The following is a 19637-nucleotide window of genomic DNA, read 5'->3' on the forward strand; positions in this document are numbered from 1 at the left end:
TACTGTATTTTGCATTTGTATTTTAATGACCAGAAGGATTTTTTTTCTAGTTTTGCTTGTGTGTGTGTGTGTGTGTGTGTGTGTGTGTGTGTGTGTGTGTGTGTGTAGCTGTGGATGCATGTGTGCGTGTGTGTGGAGATCAGTAGACAGCCTTGGGTGTCCTTCATCTGGAGTCATCCACTATGTTTTTTAAGATCTCTCATTGGTCTGCAGCTCACCTATCAGGCAAGGCTAATGGTTAGGGAGCTCCAGGGATCTTCCTGTCTGCCTCCACCATGCTGAGGTTTATAAGCAGTCCTGTGCCTGGCTGCTTGGTTTCTTGTTTATTTGGTTTTTATTTTCTTCATGTGACTTCTGAGGATTGAACTCAGATCCTCACACTTGTGTAGAAAGAAAATACCTCTCCCGCTGAGCTATCTTACCAAATCAGTGTTCCATTGTTTTCCTTTTGAGATAGCTTTGATACATGATACACAGCTTTCTAATGGCTTCTTAGAGGAACTATTTTGAGGCTGTCATTTCCTGACAGTGCAATATTTTCTTTGTTTTCTTCAATAATAAAAGGTGTTAGCGAATGAACATTGGTGACACAAACACCTCTATACCCTTTACTTCTCTTGCAGGAACAAGTGCCAATCCTTCGGCGCCTCGCCACAGGGAGCTTCAATTTCCCAACGCATTGCCCAACGCAGAGCATGTGTGTAAAGAAAAAAGACCCTGGACCTCTGGTGCAAATCCTTTCATAGAGATTGAATGCTCTGGTGGAAAGATGCTGGACACACAGTCAGTGTGTGAAACTAGGGAAGCGTTGCCTCTCCCTTTGTCTGTATTTAGTTGAGGTCTGTAAACATGTGAGGAGCAAGCATTGTCTCCTTCCAGGACCTACGGGAATAGAGACTTAGAACTACTAAGGAGGTGGGAGTTTCTCACTCATCCTAACTCAGTTCTCAATTTCCTTTTTCTGGTTGATGTTTTATGGAGTTGCTAGTTTTTGTTTTTGTTTTTATTACAACAAATCAGTGACTTTTTTTTTTAAAGCATTACAATATATTTAAAAATGGCTATAACTGACTGCGGCACTCATAGTTTGCTGTCCCCAGTGGACATGGAAGCCATGTCTACAAGGAAATGCGTACTGTTGGGTGAAGTGAGCTGGCTCTACTCTAGCTTTCTTCCAAATTAGACTCTGCTTGTTGCAGCGTATAGCCACACGGGGAGCTATCGTTTCTGTAGGGGCTCTGCTTTTCCTAGACTTATAAAGTGGAATTACTTAGTATGTATTTCTTCTTTCAGGAACCAACCAATGTCACAGCGGATAATGTTCTTGTTCCTGAACATAATGAAAAAGGTAAAAAAAGAAAACCAGAAACAATTATATCACAATTTGATTAAACCACGCTCTCATATGAGTGAGTTTGCAGGGGAAATAATAAATAATAATACTGTTTATACCCCAACTTAATATAACATTTTTATAGATCTTAAATCTTTTAAAATTTGATAGACAACTATGGTTGTAGTGGATGACATATTGTTATATAAGGATCCCTTGGTTGAAGTTGTCTTTATAAAGCACACTAGTGCATCAGTGAAAGGAAAATAAGAAACGAGTTTGCCACAGGGATCCTCTGAAACAAGAAAAAGAAGAAGGGGGGAAGTGTCTTCCCCACCATAATCATTATCATTATCATCTGTTGGCTAATGAAGGGCATACAGGGACTTTGTTAGCTGACTTTGTTGTTTTTGTGCACCATAAGAAAATGTTCAAAAGGTTTTGTTGGGTTTTGCATAGCTTAAGAAGTTTGCACAGATGTGCAGATCTTTCAAGATGATTGTTAGGTAATGCTGAGGGTCACCATGGAAATCCGTTTGTATTTCATACTAGCTTCTGTACTTTCTTTGTAGAGATAATGCCTTAGTGCCACCTGAGAGTCATTCTGATAAAATTTAAAGGTTTCTTAAGGCCATTGGCAGTCATTTCCACCACATTTGAAGACTCTCTGAAAAAGTGAGAGCTAGGAAAGGCAGACCAGGTTCTGAGTCTTAAGTGCTGATATCTAAATTAAACCGTAAATGTCTTTAGATCGTGTTTGTAGAAACACAGTTAAAATTAGGCTCTGCTTTAGCTGTGCTTTTTTTATTTTTTATTTTTATCCTTGTATCTCTGGAGCTTGAACTCCTGGAGTGCTCAGCCAGCTCTCTGCAGCCGAGTGGTACCTCTAGGCTCTCTCTCTTTTCAAATTTGCATTGGGTTACTTTAAATGCCTTCATCTAGCACCTACTCTGGGTGATCTTCACTTACTCTGAGGAAACCAGCTAGGTGGTTAGAGGCTGTGGCTGACAAAAAGCTTCTCTATTAGCAATGCTGGGGGAGCACTGTTTAGTCATCCCGAGAGTCCACTAGGTCAAAAGCAAGACATCGACTGAAGGGACAAACCGATTTCTCGATTCATGGCCATAGCTAAGCTTCTTCGGTTAACCTCTTTGAAGATAAAAATCATACTGCCATTCATATAGCTCAGAAGCCCCATGCTGTATTGAGGGATGAGAGCCAGACTCAAGCAAATGCCCAGAGGACACTTGTGGGCTTCATCGTGGCCTCCTGGGACTTGCTCTCAGCCTTCTGCCCTGATGATGTGTTTTCAGTATATACGCCCTACTTGTAACAGTGATGTTGGTTCTTAGAAGAGAAGAGATGGCTCATTGTCTCCCCCTTTCTTCCCTCCTAAGGAATACTGCACAAACCCTCTATCAGCTTCCAAAATATCATAGAAGGAACCAACCATTTCCACAAAGACTTCCTAATCGGAGAAGGGGAGATATTTGAAGTATACAAAGTGGAGATTCAAAACCAAACATATGCTGTTAAATTATTTAAACAGGTATGGAATGAATTACTATAATGGACATCAATCCCACTTATTTGCTCCTATTTCATATTAAAATGTGCCTTTTTTCACTAACATTGAAAGGGTGTGTGTTTGAAAATAAAATTTCACAAATGCAAATGAGATGTATGACCTTGGGGTGGGGTTGAGGCTGAGAAATGACTAAGATAAGAATGCCTGTCTTAAAGGAGAAGCAAAACCTCTCATCTGCAGATGTGTTGCATGAGAAAGGTTTTTCAAAAAGCCATTCATGGCCCGGGAACTTTAATGAAAATCAGATTGACTGGGCATTATGGCTTTAATCTCCAGAGCAGGGAGGCAGAGGCAAGCAGATCTCTGTGAGCTCAAAGCCAGCCTGGTCTACAAAGAAATTTCTAGGCAAGCTAAGACTACACAATGTGACCTTTTCTTTAAAAAAAAAAGGGGGGGGATCAGATCATGCTCACTTGCTTAGTCCCAGTAGTGTCCACTCCCACAACCTCAGAGCTATATATGCTACGGGTGAGCATGTTTATAGATGTTTTTTAAATCAGAGCTCAGGAAGACGAGGAAGAAGAGCCTCTGCTAGGACTGTCCGATTTCCATCGCTGCCACAGATACCTGCAAGAGTTAAGTTGAAGACGGAAAGGCTTTTCTGACTACAGCTGGATGGGTTTCAGTCCAAGCTCAGTTGGTGCTCTTGTGCTCTGGCCTGTGGTGAGACAGAACACTATAGTAGACTGACTAGAGGACAGCTGCTCAGGTCATGATGGCCAAGAAAGGGGCACGGGGAGGGCAGGGCCAGGGCATAGCCTTCTAGAATACAGCCCCAGTGGTCTAACCAGGCCCTATACCTAATATATATATTTGTGTGTGTGTGTGCATGTGCACAGGTCTGCCTGAGGAGGCCAGAGGCTTTGGAGCCACCTCATCTGGAGCCTTAGGCAGTTGTGAGCTGCCCAGTAGACATTGACTTTGGGAACCAAATTCTGGTCCTCTGCAAGGGCAGTATGTGCTCCTAACTGCTAAATGTTTCTTGAGCCTTGAGTGCAGTAATTGTTTTGTAGATGTATCCTTTGGAACTGGGCTTTGCATTTTGACTGAGTTTTTCTATAATGGTCTTCATCTGTCGGAAAGAGAAGTTTCCTTGATGAGGGGCGAGAACTATACTTAACTGTGGGTGTAAGGACAAATATCTAGAATGTAGTCAAGGATTATACTGATTTGGTAAAGTGATGGTTGTAGGTTCTCCTTCAAGAGCTTTGACACATTATCCCTGGGCAGTTGGCTAGGTTTCCAGGACTGGGCTTGATTTCCCTCTCTTTGTTGACTGGGTCTCAAGTCCAATTATAGCCAAGTATCCACTACTGTGCCCTCAGGGTTATCAGGTATTGATGGTCATTGCTGAGACACAAAACTTTTTTTGTAAAAGTTTTCAACATGTAACTGGTGTTGAGAACTGTTACATAAGCTAAGGCAAAGTCACTGGGGGAGGTAAGAGGGAGTAAAATGAAATGGACCAAACATAGTTACTGGTGGCGAGGACTGGGAGGTACAGAACAGATGGAGTCTAGACTGATTCCTGCTTGTAGCTTATGTGTCAGATACTTTTATGTAATTAAGTGAGTTCTTCAATGCCCTTAAATTCCATTTTGTATCAGTAATCTCATACAGACACATTGAGAATCCTGAGATCGTCTATCTACTGAAGATAATCGGATTGTAAAACCATTCAAAATGTTAGAATATTGGCTCTTGGGACACAGTTGAAGCCAGTTTTTTTTTTTTAACTGTCAACAAGTCATTGGCCCCACTGGCATACACTTAGGGCTGAACTCTACGGCCACCTCTCTGAAGGATCTCTCCAGTCTTCTCTCTGCAGCTGCTACCAAATGTGCACGCTCTTTTGGAGTTTTTCACTAGACTGACTTTGGAGTGCATGTTCTTGCCACTAGGTCTCCTTTTTCTCCTTTCTTGGTTGCATCCCACCGTCTAGCGTGACTTCAGTGACCTGACTTAGCCACAGCATCACTGCCTCATTGCCTCATAACAAAGTCTTCAACTGCACTTCCAACCGGAGTAACAGACTTTCTCTTGAGAACTCTCATCTCTTTGTGTATCCCAGAGTCTTATTACAGGGTTATCATTAGTACTTGCTCAATGGGTGTTTGATGAGTGGTTTAAAGAAAGGTCATACAGGTCATTTTCAAGAATTTAGCAGTATAAAGTCCTGTTGTACCTGGTGGTCCTACAGTATAGCTCCCTCTTAAGACAGCAAGTGGAAGTACAGGGCTTTTGCCCCCTCCCACCTTTTTACACCATCCCCCCTTTTTTTTGTTTTACCCAACACACACAGGCAAATGGAAGACATAATCATGCCAACGCCCCTTAATTAACTATATACTTTTCTAAAGGAATGCATTTAGAAACATTGGGATAGTTCCTTTAATGATTTTTCTCAAAGGACCCAAAGTGGAGCATTTATCAGGTGTTCAGATCTGTGCTTCTCAACTCTATTGTACTCCCAGTCACCTGGACATCATCTTACAATTGTTGGTTTAGATTTGGCAGGTCTGGGAAGCAGCTCAGTGGGAGGGCTAGTGTTCCTTAGCTGTGCCCAAAACATGAAGTGTTTTGTTCAGAAGTGCCAGCTTTGCAGAGAAACAGCCAGGGTGTCTTTGTTTCATAAATTAAAACTGATAACAAACAAACAAAAAAACTTGTGGCTGAAAATCAGTAAGTACAAGGGAGTGACCTCACTTTCCTCAATATAGACTTAAAAAATGTGGGCTGTGATGAAGTAGTCCTTGGAAATGATTAGCCACCCAGGTTAATTGCTTTTAATTCAACTTGGACAGTGGTATCCAGAATTCCCCTCGGATTTCTATGGCAATAGAGCTCTAAACAGTTGATTTTCTAGCAAGTTGCAAATGAAGACCTTCTAGCTAGGACCTAGGAGCATCTTAATGTAACATTTTAATGGTTGAAGCAAGGAGCTTGAGATCCAGGAATGTATAGTGATACAACATTGAAGACACCAAGACCATCCATCTACTACCCAAGTGCTCAGACAACTTTGTTGAAGTTATTAATTTATTCAATACCCATATGCCTAGATTTTGGCTAGATGATGGTGATGATGATGATAATGGTGGTGGTGATGATGGTGGTGGTGATGATGGTGGTGGTGGTGGTGAAGATGGTGGTGGTCATGATGACTGGACAGGTCTATTGTGTAGATCCAGGCGAACCTGAATCTCACAGAGATGCATCTGCCCCCTGAACAGTGAAATTAAAGTCCTGCACCACTTGTCTAGATTTGAAACTTTGTAGTAAGAAGTTATAATTTCCTTTGATAGCAGGCACATCTTTTCAAAATTAATGCAAAAATAAATTTAAATGGCCATATGCAAATGAGCCGACTCTTAATTGCTAAAACAGTGGAAGTTTCCAAAGAACACAGGTAACGTGTGTGTGTGTGTGTGTGTGTGTGTGTGTGTGTGTGTGTGTGTGTGTGTGTGTGATCAGTGAGGAGTTGCTATCATTGTGGAATTCCCCATGAATACATAATACTTTAGAATTTATGTAAATGTCTATAATTGGTCCATTTGAATATGTGATTTGCAACATGGCAGATTGCAGGAAAACTTTCAACTCAAGAGTAATGGTTTTAAGTCTTGTTTGGAAGTTAAAATGTTTTGGAAAATCTGAGGAATGCTAAGGATTCTCTCCCCGGGGAATCTTGAGGGTGGGGGCTCAATTCTTTCAAACAGGGAAACTCCCCCTAGACAAAGACTCTCAGAAGTAGAGAGCTAGCTCCTAAATCCTTTTCTTTTTCTTTCTTTTATGCCATTCAGGAGAAAAAAATGCTGTTTAAGAAGCACTGGAAGAGATTTCTATCAGAACTGGAAGTTTTACTCCTGTGAGTTCATTTTGTTCATCTTGGATCTTACAGCAGTGTTTGGCATGGCTGGCATTTAATTAGTGTGGGTTGGATGTTAAGAACATTGGGTACACTTTTGACATCTGCTTTGGTGTATCCCCTAAAAGAAATTTCAAAATAGAGCACTTCCATGATTCATTTGGGCATATTGAAACAAGAAATCGTCGCAAGGAAGCAGGTTAAATTGTGTGTGACTAATACTGCTGCACAGTGATTTTAGCATGACAATCGTGTCCCCTTCCCCAGAGATGTTTCAGCTGAGAGACTGTTTCATCCGAGTGACTCTCTTCAGAAAGAGAGTTTTAGACAAGGAAATCAAGGGCTTTTGACGTGCGTATGATTTTCCTGGGAATTCATTCATGAATCTGGGAGTCCCGGAATGACGAATTTAAATGGCTTCATTTTTATGTAACTTCTCTATAAGTGCAGCTGTGCAGCCTTCCCCACTGGAGGCCTCTAACATGGGGGAACTCACCTCTCCTCCCAAATAGAAGGAGCAGATATATGAGATGGGGAGAAGAGGAAAGTAAGGAGAGAAGCATTATGCTACATCCTATCCCTTTTATAGCCAGGGCCAGGGACTAGAATTAGAAGCTAATAGTTGCTGATAAAGTGCATTCAATCCAGAAATTGTAATAATAGATTTTTACAGTTTCACTTGTTTGTTTATGAAGGTAAGATTCGGACATCTCAAAATCTGGGAAGCACAAGAGATAAATTTCGAAAGTATCTTTTCCCACTACCCCGCTGATTTCTTCTTTTTTTTCAAAGGCAATCTCATTACCAGCCTTTTGTATATACTCCTGGAAGTCTGTCACACACGCACAAATACATTTTGGCTCCTTATTTTCATTCTTCCACACAAAAGGTGACATAGCACATGATTCACTCTGCTTCTTGTTGTCATGTTCTATTCTAAGGTTACCTTTCTTCTGTTGAGAGGTTTAAATGTCTCATCTCTTTTAACCCAAGAATGCTGCATAATGTCAAAAAAGAAAAAAAAAAGAATATTTCAAATGCCGATGTTAAAGAAATTTTGTTTTAGGGCCCGAATGCTGTCAGATCTTTTATTTAAATTTCTGATGCATCAATCATGTCGGATTTTTGTATGTGTTTTAAGACTCATTTTTTCACCCGATCTCTTTCCCTAGTACCATTTGTTGAAGAGATGTTTCTTTCCCCTTTGTACATTTTTCACCTCCTAGTCAGGGTTTTAGTCAATGATATACGTACGGATTGGGTTATTTCTGGAGCCTCCATTCGGTGCCACTAGTAGGCGGAGCTGCTTTCTGCCAAAGCATCCTGATTTGATTACTAAAGCATTGTGTTGCTACTTGAAATGGGGGCTCGGCTTTCTCACATTACATTGACTGTTTGAAGTCTTTCATGGTTTCATATGGGTTTTAGGATTTCTCTTGTAGTGAAAAAATGTTGCAGTTTTGTTAGGGATAACATCAAATCTGCGGCTTACTTTGGGTAACTTGGACAATTTGACAGGATTAATTCTTGCAATGCACAATGCTAGATGTATGCTCCCAATTGCTTGTGTCTGTAATTCTCTTACCAATGTAGTTTTAAGTGTACAGATCATTTATCTCTGTGATTATGAGTTTGTGAGTTTATTAATTATGAGTTTGTGGTAAATTTATTCCTTAGTATTTTATTCTTCCTGATGCCTTAGGAACAGACAATTTTTCTCATTCTTTATTCAGGTAGCTCATTGTGAATATAGAGAAATAACATTAATTTTATGTGCTGATTTTGTATTGGGAGAATATCGTGAATTCATTAGTTCTAGCTGGTTTTTTTGTTCTTTTTTTTTTTAAAGTCTTTTGGGTTTTCTACAAATGAGATCATGTAACAAGCAAAATGAGACAATTTATCTGTCTCCTTCCTACCTCAGATGCCTTCCTTTCTTCTCCTCTTTCTTCTTCTTCTTCTTCTTCTTCTTCTTCTTCTTCTTCTTCTTCTTCTTCTTCTTCTTCTTCTTCTTCTTCTTCGTCGTCGTCGTCTTCTTCTTTGTCTTCTTCTTCTTCGTCTTCTTCGTCTTCTTCTTCTTCTGCCTACTTGCTCTAGCTTGGATTTGCAGTGCAATGCTACATTCCCTCTCCTTAAGGAAAATACACTTGTCCTGGTGAGTTGTTATTAGTTATGAGTTTGTGGTAAATAGCATTTATTGTATTGAGGTGCATTCTCTCCACAATTCATTGAGAATTCTATCTTAAAGGGCTTCTAATTTGATAAATGCTTTTCCTGCATCTGTTGAGATGATCACGTGACATTTTTACTTTCACTTGGATAATGTGGCATATTATTGGTCACTTTGTACATGTGGTGCCATTCTTGAATCCCAAGGATATAATTCTACTTTATCAGGGGATATAGTCTTATAAAAATAATATTTGAAGTCTCTGAGAGTTCATAAAAGTCTTTGATGGTGTTTACTGCTATTCCCTCACTCCTCTCAGATCTACCCTCTCTGCCTTCACCTCCCTACCAACATAACTTTGAGCTTTCTTTTCTTTTTTAATACATTAGAACTATTTTTTCCATTTGTTTGCTTGTTTGGTTGGTTTTGTTTTGGAGACTGGGTTTCTCTATGTAGCCTTGGTTGCCCTGGAACTTGCTCTATAGACCAGACTGGGATGGAACTCAGAGATCTGCCTGCCTCTGCCTCGTGAGTGCTGGGATTAAAGGTGTGGGCAACCACACCTGGCAAGATGTAGGTGTCTCAATTCCTGAATATAGTTACAGACACCTTCTCAGAGAGTTGAAATAACCTGGCTGCCTTTACACAGCTGATATAAAGACAAGGACATGAGCCCAGGTTTGTGCATTCTTCAAGTCTGTCTGCTGTGTCTCGCCATGTAGACTTGTATTGTTTTGCCAATGGTGGCCATTTAGAAATTTTTTCTGAATTGATTTCAATTAGTATCAGATTTCCTGATCTTGGTCTATATAACTTAAAATTCTTGTGGACTTAAAAATTGCTAGGCAGCATGAGTTTATAGACTCAAAAGAAGTAATTCCAACTGCCTTTCTATGTTCATTCCTCACTGACACCTGAACAAGCCAGTTTTTTTTTCTACTTGACCAAATGTTGAAAACTAAGTGAATTGTGGGGTTGGAGAAATGGTTCCGCAGTTAAGAGCACCAGGTGCTCTTGCAGAGGACCCAGGTTTGATTTCCAGCTCTACATGTTAGCTCATAGTCATCTATGATGACTCCAGTTCTAGGGGATCTGGTTCCCTCTTCTGGCCTCTACAGGCATCAAACACATACTTGCAGGCAAAACACACTTGCATAAAATAAAATAAAATTAAAAAAAATAAAAATAAGAGAACTGAGAATCATGGAATGCCTTGCCTCTGTGATGTCTTCTACCTACTGCTTTCCAAAAGATGTTTCTCTCTGCATTATTTTAGGTTGCAGGGAAACCAGCCAGCCAGTGGTACAGATTATCTGCTTAAGCAGCTTGACATACCTCCTCAATTTATTACTAGCCCACTCTTTTCCATTGCACAATCTGAATCATAATAAAGAGTAGGCATCTTGTTTTTGACATGTTTTAAAATGAGAGTCTTTCCATGTTATTTGTGTATGTGTTTATAGATACAGATGTACACACACAAACGTTGGCTCTTTTGAGGCAAGAGAGATAAAGTAGTCACCACCACCCCTGTAATATCAGATAAATATATACAAATTGTAAATCTATACATGTGTATGTAAGAGAGTATATTTGTTGGGTTTGTAGGAAATTTGCTACAAAAGAAGCAAATTATAGACCTTTATAAGTAGAACATTTTTTACAGCCTCATTTATTTTAATGTTCCCAACCATGCCCAAGATGTAGTATGTATTCAGTATATTAAACTGAGCTCATAGTCTTTGCATATTTCACATTTTGCAGTTACCTGGGGCGTTAGTACTTTAGTTGCTGCTGTGACAAGACACCTGACAAAGAAGGACTTAAATAATTGAAGGTTTGTTCTGGCTCTGGTTTGAGAGTACAATCCATCACAGCAGGAAGTCGAGGTGGTAGGACTGCAGGGTGGCTGGCCTTTTTGAGTTCACAGTCAGGAAGCACACAGAGATGAGTTCTTGCTGTCTTCTTGCCTTGTCTTTTTCCTTCGTTTCTGGACTCTAGTCCTTGAGATGGTGCTGCCCACAAGCAGTGCTTTCCCCATGTTTATTCTAATCTAATCAAGTCAACAGTAATGATTAATCATCACACCTGGAGTGTATTGATCTCCAGAAAGCAAAGGCATCCAAAGGTTATCGTTTATTCTGGTTAATTGGTCAATAACTGATTGGAGCAAAAGCCCAAGAGTTACATAGTATATTAATGTAGAAATCTGTAATTCAAGGTCAGTGTCATAGTTTTATACTTCAAGCTACTATTGTGTGGATTTTAGATAACAATGCAAGCTTTGTAAAGACTCAACTAGCTCTTTCCTGCTGGGTTTCACCCAGGACCTGATGTAGCAAAGGCCTGTTAATAGATGAGTGAAGACAGTCTTCTCTAACCCTGTGAATTTGTGACTTACTTGCTTCGTATCCTTAACCAGACAGATCTCAGTTGCATCGTCATTATTTGCTTAATAAAATAAAGATATGTCACTGTTTTATATCAGCAAAAATAACTGAAGATGGAACCATGTTTCCTTTTTGTAGGAAGTTCTCAGTATCCCTAACTTTAAAAATCAACGCTTCCTTAAATGTCCCGCCTTTTATTGTTTTTATTTACATGCCAGCAGTCAGCTAAAAGGGGTGGAGCTAGCACTCGATGGAACTTCCAATGAAACTACTTGTCTCTAGGCCTAACTTAGTCTCCCGTGAGAACTGTTTCCCACTGTTCCTAATCAGAGTCTCATCCACCTTCTATTTGAGTGATGGATTTGATGGTTTCAAACCTTCTGGTTCAAGGTTCCGTCATCCCCACATACTAGAGTTGGCTGCATATTTCACCGAAATGGAGAAGCTCTGCCTGGTTCATCCGTATATGAGTAACGGGACGCTTTTTGACAGACTACAGTGTACAGTAAGTTGGGGATAGCATTCACTTGGGTCATTTGGTCTGATAAAGCCTGGAGTAAAGGGGAACTGTTGACACTGGAGGGAGCTGGCAGGTGAGGTGAACACACACATGGGGGGATATTCAGAAATGGTTCCCCAGGGAAGCAGAGGACCTCTCTGGAAATTGATTCTTACTCCTAGATGGCTGCCTGAAAACATGAGTTACTGGGTTCTGAGTAATATTGCCAAATATTTATAAGTGAGTTTATAACAGTGAGTCTCGACTTCTCTCAGCATGTAGCATTTAGGCAGGCACAGGACTGGGCTAGCCAAAACCAGGGTCTTATGCATGTTAAGCAAGGATCCTACTGCTGGACTGTTCTTTCAGCCCACTGGCTACAGTTTGACTAAACTAATGTTAAAAATTGTTGGGTATTTCCCTAGGCTAGTGGTTCTCAACATTCCTAATGCTGTGACCCTTTAATGCAGTTCCTCATGCTGTGCTGACCCCCAATCATAACGTTATTTAATTGCTGCTTCATAACTGTAATGTTGCTACTGTTATGAATTGTAATGCAAATATCTGATATGCAGGATATCTGATAGGTGAATCCCGTGGGGGTCACATCCCACAGGCTGAGAACCACTTCCCTAGAACCATGAGGAAAACCCATTTGGAATTAAAAACAGGTTGTAGCAAACTGTAATATTGATTCACCTTTCACTCCACCTTGCCATCTACCACTATGGTAGCCTGCACCCACATAGAGGATATATAGGTAATTTGCACTAAGAAAACACAGCCAAACCAACTCCTCTTGATTTTTGTTTGTTTGTTTGTTTGTAGAATAATACGGCCCCACTTTCCTGGCACATCCGAATCGGTGTATTAATAGGAATATCCAAAGCCATACGATACTTGCACAACACTCAGCCATGCTCAGTCATCTGTGGCAATATTTCCAGGTAAATGATTTGGGAACCTTAGGTTCCACCACAGCCTCTTTCAGCACCACAGGTAAGTGACTCAAAAACCCCATCCTCTTCAAACAGTACTCTTCCTGGAATGTATATGAGTGTAATGAGAACTCTCGTCTAAGTATTAAAATTCTTACCTTCTTCCTCAATGAAAATGCATTCACCAGATTTCTAAAAACCGCATTGTATTAGCCTTTTTCAGAGAGAAAAGCTGAGGCTTAGAGAAGTTATGTGGTCCTTTAGGTCACAATTTAAGAGGAAGTTCTGGCCGGTTTCTAAGGTTTTCTGATGTAAACATCAGGGAAGTCTGAGCTAGGAGGTGGGAGGACAACAAAGCAAAAAACTTTTCCTGCCTCTCCTATTTCAGATCTCTCTTAGGCCGACTCTTCTCCTGTAGCTGTGCCCTATGCTTCCATCCATTGCTACCCAGCTCCTAGGTATGCTTTTGCTCCCGAGCATGGAAGGTGAACTGGTGCTGGCTCACAACAGAACAACCAAGTCTCTACCTGGAACTATGCTCCCTAGTGTGAAGGTTTGTGCTCCCTAGCTTGGAGGGTGAGTCCATGCTAGCTCACAACAGAACAATCAAGTCTCCACCTGGAACTGTGCACGGGAGAAGGGCTGTACTCACGTTATAGCCCTGCTCCAGGACAAGCCACAGGGCAAGCACTGTGCGCTGTGCCTGATTTATTGATATCTTTGAAAAGCCATCACAGCTTCTGCAGCTTTTCCATGACATCAGTTAGAGCCTCCACAGCCACAATAGACTGACGACCTCTCCACCTGCTCAGTTCTGCGGTCTTCCTTTTCTCTACCCACATATTTGGTTTCTTTGATTCAGTAAACTGAATGGAGAGACTGAAGACACAAGGGAGTAGAAAAATCCTGGAGTCTCTTCCATAGTCTCAGAAGATAACAGGAAGCTGGAGCTTCCAAGGCAATAGCCCAGGTACTTGCCTGGCTATGTGGAACTATAAAGTTGTGTAATAGCCCAGCTAGACAGAATCCCCAGTAGGTAATAGACAGACAGACAGCCGACAGACAGACAGACAGACAGACAGATGATGAGAGACTAGTAAGAACAAAGTGTCGTGGGAGAGGTGACACTTGAGTTGGAAAGACAGCTGATCACATATTTACTTTTTAGTTATGGGAGGGCCTGATGGCTGTTCCCTATCTGGCTGTTAGGGTTTGGATCGTAAGTGTATGTGAAAGAGCCTAGCATGTCGGTGGCTCATCCTAGCACTTGGGAGGCCCAGGAAGGAAGATTGCTATGGGTTTGCAGCCAGTATGAGATGCAGAATGATATCCTCCTAAACACCTCCCCTGCTGGGCAGTGGTGGTGCATGCCTTTAACTCCAACATTCTGGAGACAGAGGCAGGCAGACCTCTGTATGTTCAAGAATAGCCTGATCTACAGAGTGAGGACAGCTATGGCAGTTACACAGAGAAACCCTGTCTCAAACAAACATAACTACCTCCCTCAAAAGAAATAACTCTCAAAGGCTTCTGTACTGAATATGTGATCCCTACAGTGGTCCTATTAGTACAGGTTGGCACATTTAGGAAGTGAACCGGAAGTTAGGTCATTGTGAGTATCTCCTTGAAGGGGATGTTAGGGCCCTCGACCTTTCTGGACCTTCTCAGCCACCATGGGGAGAACAGACCTCTTCTGCTGTACCTCCATACAATGATGCAGTTTCCTGCCACAGACCCAAAGTCATGGGACCAGCCAGCTATGGACTGAAACCATGAGTCAGAGTAAATCTTTATTCTTTGTAAATTGTTTCTCTCTAGTATTTTGTGAGTGAGAGGAAACTGACTACCATGGCTGTTTTTCTGGAGCCTGAGGATTCTAACGTAGTCCACCCAAAGACTGCACCTGCAGGGGTCTCTGTACCTCCAGGGCCAGTAGAGTAATGATCCATGGGAGACAAGAAGGCAATTTCGTTCGACATGGCTAAGTAGCTGGTGTTGGTTCAAGCTTCAGGAGTCTGACAGGGTGGGGTTATTTTAGGTATATTTAAGTGTGGCACAATTTGACAAAAACTTTCCTGGTGATAATTAACTCGATCTCGTGTTCACAAAAAACTTACATAAATCACCCTGAGAATCTTGAGGAACAAAGTAAGCTAAATAGAGATCAGATATGACTACATTGAAACACCTTGTAAAGTACGTGTCACATCTGCCATTAAGATGGGTTCTATAGATTGACTAAGAAAGCCAGGTCTGGGTGAGGATCTGGTATGGTCCCCTGTCACACAGATAGTGCAAATGCCACCAGATTATTAACCATACCCTCTCCCAGCATTCTGGGAGGATAACAGGTTATATGTCCCTTCGTCTGAAGGAACAACCATGTGTGTTTAACATTCCAGGATACACTAGTGTTGGCCTCCGTGCCTCCTACATGCACACAGACATGTGTCCAAGAGTGAAATTCCAGTGCTGTGGACACATGTTTGGGAGTCATGCTTTCACACGGTTTTATCACCATCCCTGCCTGTTCCAGAACAAATCAAACGCCTTCATAGCCACCTACTCATAGCCTTTCTGCTGAACTGCCAGCAAAGGTATTAACTAGTGCCAACTTCAGCTATAGGCAGCTCCTGCTTACTTAGCCATAGGCACACCTGTGATCTAGGAATTGGAATGAGACCAGTTGGGTTCATTTGGGTCACCAAACACCTGTCAGATGGTAACTGCACCTGTCCAAAGGAGTCTTGGCCAAATGTCAGTTGGCTGACCTAGGTCACCTTCCCGCTCTCGTAAGGGACTCCTTTCCTTCACTCAGAATGTAGACCTTGCTGATTCTTTGCCCATTGTTCTCAGAAGGGTCCAAAGTCACCAACTCTCCTGTCTTTGGCATACAGTTTGAAAAGCCATAATTAGGAAGGACAGCTTCTAGCAGGGAAGCCATATGTGTTCTTGACAGTTGACTCAAAGATCTGTGTTGGACAATAGTAAAAAATGGATAATCTTTGTTTCCCTTTCTGTATTGAACTTGAGACTAATGGATCACAGACTTTATTAGCAACATTGACATTGATTAATATCAGTATCATGAAACCACTCAGCACAATGAATATAAAGTGAGATTAGTTAGAAAAAGCCAAAGCTAAGGATTACATAGCACATAATTATAACATTGTAGTACTGCGAATTTATTTTTTAAAAATATTAGAAGTGAAGCCTACCAAAATATCAGCAAGGCTTTGTCACTATGGCTCATGTTTTGTAATGACTATGATTTTCTTCCATTTTATCTTTAAAAAGCAAATTTAAGCTAAGACTAAGAAAGATAACTATGCTATGTTTTGTCTCATGTGTTAAATCTATATTTTAAAAAACATATGAGCCGGGCGTTGGTGGCGCACGCCTTTAATCCCAGCACTCAGGAGGCAGAGGCAGGCAGATCTCTGTGAGTTCGAGACCATCCTGGTCTACAAGAGCTAGTTCCAGGACAGCCTCCAAAGCCACAGAGAAACCCTGTCTCAAAAAACCAAAAAAAAAAGTTTCTTTTCTTTGTCGGGCATTGGTGGCACACGCCTTTAATCCCAGCACTTGGGAGGCAGAGGCAGGCGGATCTCTGTGAGTTCGAGGCCAGCCTGGTCTCCAGAGCGAGTGCCAGGATAGGCTCCAAAGCTACACAGAGAAACCCTGTCTCGAAAAAAAAAAAGATATGAAAATACAAGCAGGGCTCTTTAGGAAGAGAAACCAAACTTGGGAGGTGGAAGGGCTAGTCATTGCAGTATATGTGATTGAAATAGATCATTTACATTTAGAAAAATTTTATAATGAAGTCCAATCCTTTGCATACTTAATACTTCCTAATAAAAACACATGATCCAACTTTAAAAATGTTTCAGAATTATATTATACTCTAAAACTAAAGCTAATTTTATCCTGGGTATGATGGTACATGCCTTTCATACCAGGAAGTAGAGGCAGGAAGAGCTCCTCGAGTTCAAGGCCAGCCTGATCTTACTTCATGCAAGGACAGCCAGGGCTACATAGTGAGCCCTTGCCTCAAAAATAAATAAATAACAAAACAAAAATACTTTTTTTAGGACAAACCCCCAACAATTTGTCATCAGCCTTTCACTCTCAAACCAACTAACATTAAGAAGTTCCATTGTCTAGAATTAATTCTACTATTAAAGGCTTCAATATCTTACACATTTAGGACTCTTTTTTATATATGTATATATATACATATATATTTATATTTATATAAGAAGACCAATAATAGCAATATGTTATGCATCAATAGCAGCAACAGCTTTTCCAGGTTCTGCAGTCATTTGAGCAAAATTGTAGAGACATCCAGCACACTCCATTTAAAAAGAAAAAACAACAAAAAGTAAAAAACAAAATCCCAGAAAACAGCACAGTTCTGTTACTCTTGTGGTACCTGGCACCATTTTTTTTTAAATTAGCTTCTCAATCATCATCTGGAAGGAAACCATTCTGAGCAACATCATTAAAAACAGCTCTGATAAAGCACGGTCACTACTATGTATTATAAAGCAGATCCACATATGGGTGAGTACATATCATGTTTGTCTTTTTGTGATTGGGTTACCTTGCTCTGAATGGTTTCTTTGAGTTCCATCCATTTTCCTGCAAATTTCAAGATTCCATTGCTTTTTTTTCTGCTGAGTAGTACTCCATTGTGTAAATGTACCACATTTTCTCTATGCATTCTTCGGTTGAGGGGCATCTAGGCTGCTTCCAGTTTCTGGCTATTACAATAGTGCTGCTATGAACAGGGTTGAACAGATGTCTTTGTTGTATGAATGTGCTTCTTTTGGGTATATGCCTAGAGTGGAATTGCTGGATCTTGTAGTAGACTGATTACCATTTTCTTGAGGAGTTGCCATACTGATTTCCACAGTGGCTGTACAAGTTGGCACTCCCACCAGCAGTGGAGGAGTGCTTCTTCTTTCTCCACATCCTCTCCAGCATAAACTGTCATTGGTATTTTTCATTTTAGCCATTCTGACAGGAGTAAGATGGTATCTCAGAGTTGTTTTGATTTGCATTTCCATTTAGGACTCTTAAAGATAAAAGCAGAACTGGAAAATCTAGACAAGTCATTAAGGCTTAAGTAAGTTACACAGGTACATAAAAATGATACTAATATATACTCATATAATGTGATATGATTATATTTCATGTTATATATTATAATATATGTGTGTTAGTAGGGTTTCTATTGCTGTGAAGAGACACCATGACCACAGCAACTTTTTAAAAGTAAAATGAATGTGGATTGCAATGGAGTCAGAGATAGTTTGAAAAGCAGATGGTTTATTAGGAAAGTACTCACTCGATGGAGCCAGTCCTGTATAACCAGGCAGGTGAGGGAACAGAGAGAGCTGCATGGGTGCAACCCTCATATATAAAGCCTTACTACATCATTCTGACCATGCCCAAGTGTGCATGGTCAGCATCACCTGTGTCAGCCTCCAAGTGTGCGTGGCCAGCATTTCCCCCTGCAATTCCTCTTTTAGTCTAAAAGAGGATTAAAACTTAACAGTGTAGATTATCTATCATTAACAATCATAAGGGTGAATTTCAAGAAGTTATAATCTACTAATGTCACATCTTAACTATATCTATTCCAACTAAACCTTAAATTCATCTGAAAGAGATGTCCAAGCTTGAACACCTCCTTCCAAACCCAACCTTAAGCAATAGGAAACTAGCCCTAACTAGGTGTCAACAGTGGGGAAAGGGGGTGTAGTATTCTCCAAGCTACTTCTTGCTGAACTGGGATGACAACATCCTAGTGGGGTCCTGTGGGAAAGATGTTAGTGTAGTGAAAGTCCTGAATGGGTTATATCCAGTCCGTGTCTGGTGGGAGATGCTTGATTGAGGGTCCAGGTTGAAATCCTTATCTTGATTGAAGTTCTTGTGTTGATTGGAGTCAGTTAATTGTTGTAAACCAAGTCAGTACCCAACATGGAAATGCCAGGTGTAAGTTTTCGTCCTGGCTCTACTATTTAGCTACATTGCAAATAATAAGTCAAAGAAACAGTGTCCTATAGCAACCATGACAAATTAGTTTAGCTCATTCTATCTTTGATTGATTAGCAATGACTTCCCAAGTACAGGGTGGAAAGCAAATCTTGGCTGAGTGCTTTTGGAACTCAATTAATGATGTCTGACAGTAATGTGGGCAGATGTGGGACAGTACTTGGGTCATATATTTGTCATTCCCATGCTCAGCAATCAACAACTACTTGTGGGTTTCAAGTCCTCTGGAGAAAATGACTATATAAATAAATGTTCGGAGTCATCTATGGGCTCGGCATTATGATTATGTAAACAATAGAAGGTGGACTCTATTAAGTAGCAAATGGCATAACTCAGGTGTCCTGTGGGAAATGAGAAGCAGAAGGCACACTGGGCTTCAGAGAGATCAGTGGAAACCTTGTGGCTGAAGTGATTCTGGTGGCACATGGAGGATTTGGGTAAAAATAAGATGAGGAGGCTGTTGGAGGGGAGCAGCACAAAGTTCACCCTGAGACAGTAATATGCAGTTTGTGTGGTTGTTTTTTTTTTTTTTTTTTAACTCTTTGCTCTTTGGAGTCCCACTAGTCAGCTCCCAAATAAATACACAGAGGTTTATTCTTAGTTGTCAATGCCCAGACTTAGCTTGGCTTATATCTAGCCAGCTTTTCTTGACTTAAATTATCCTGTCTATCTTTTGCTTTTAACTTTCTCTATTCTACATATCTTTCTTTTCTTCTTACTCCATGGCTGGTGGTTGGCAGTGTGACTGTGTGACTGGTCCCAGTGTCCTCTTCTCCTTTTTCTTT

The 19637-nt window shown here is 40.8% G+C and overlaps 1 protein-coding gene across 1 annotated transcript in view; it reads left to right on the plus strand.

Annotated features, from left to right (window-relative positions):
- The window catches only part of Irak3 (interleukin 1 receptor associated kinase 3), a 56062-nt gene that overhangs the window by 17158 nt on the left and 19267 nt on the right, over window positions 1–19637 (plus strand). Inside the window, exons 3-8 of the mRNA XM_027392321.2 lie at window positions 624–697; window positions 1294–1348; window positions 2731–2882; window positions 6725–6789; window positions 11740–11854; window positions 12677–12795. Of these exons, the coding sequence (XP_027248122.1) occupies window positions 624–697; window positions 1294–1348; window positions 2731–2882; window positions 6725–6789; window positions 11740–11854; window positions 12677–12795 (580 nt within the window). The remainder of the gene's footprint in view (window positions 1–623; window positions 698–1293; window positions 1349–2730; window positions 2883–6724; window positions 6790–11739; window positions 11855–12676; window positions 12796–19637) is intronic.

The sequence above is a fragment of the Cricetulus griseus genome, assembly GCF_003668045.3.
Source record: "Cricetulus griseus strain 17A/GY chromosome 1 unlocalized genomic scaffold, alternate assembly CriGri-PICRH-1.0 chr1_0, whole genome shotgun sequence".
Taxonomy (NCBI): Eukaryota; Metazoa; Chordata; class Mammalia; order Rodentia; family Cricetidae; genus Cricetulus; species Cricetulus griseus.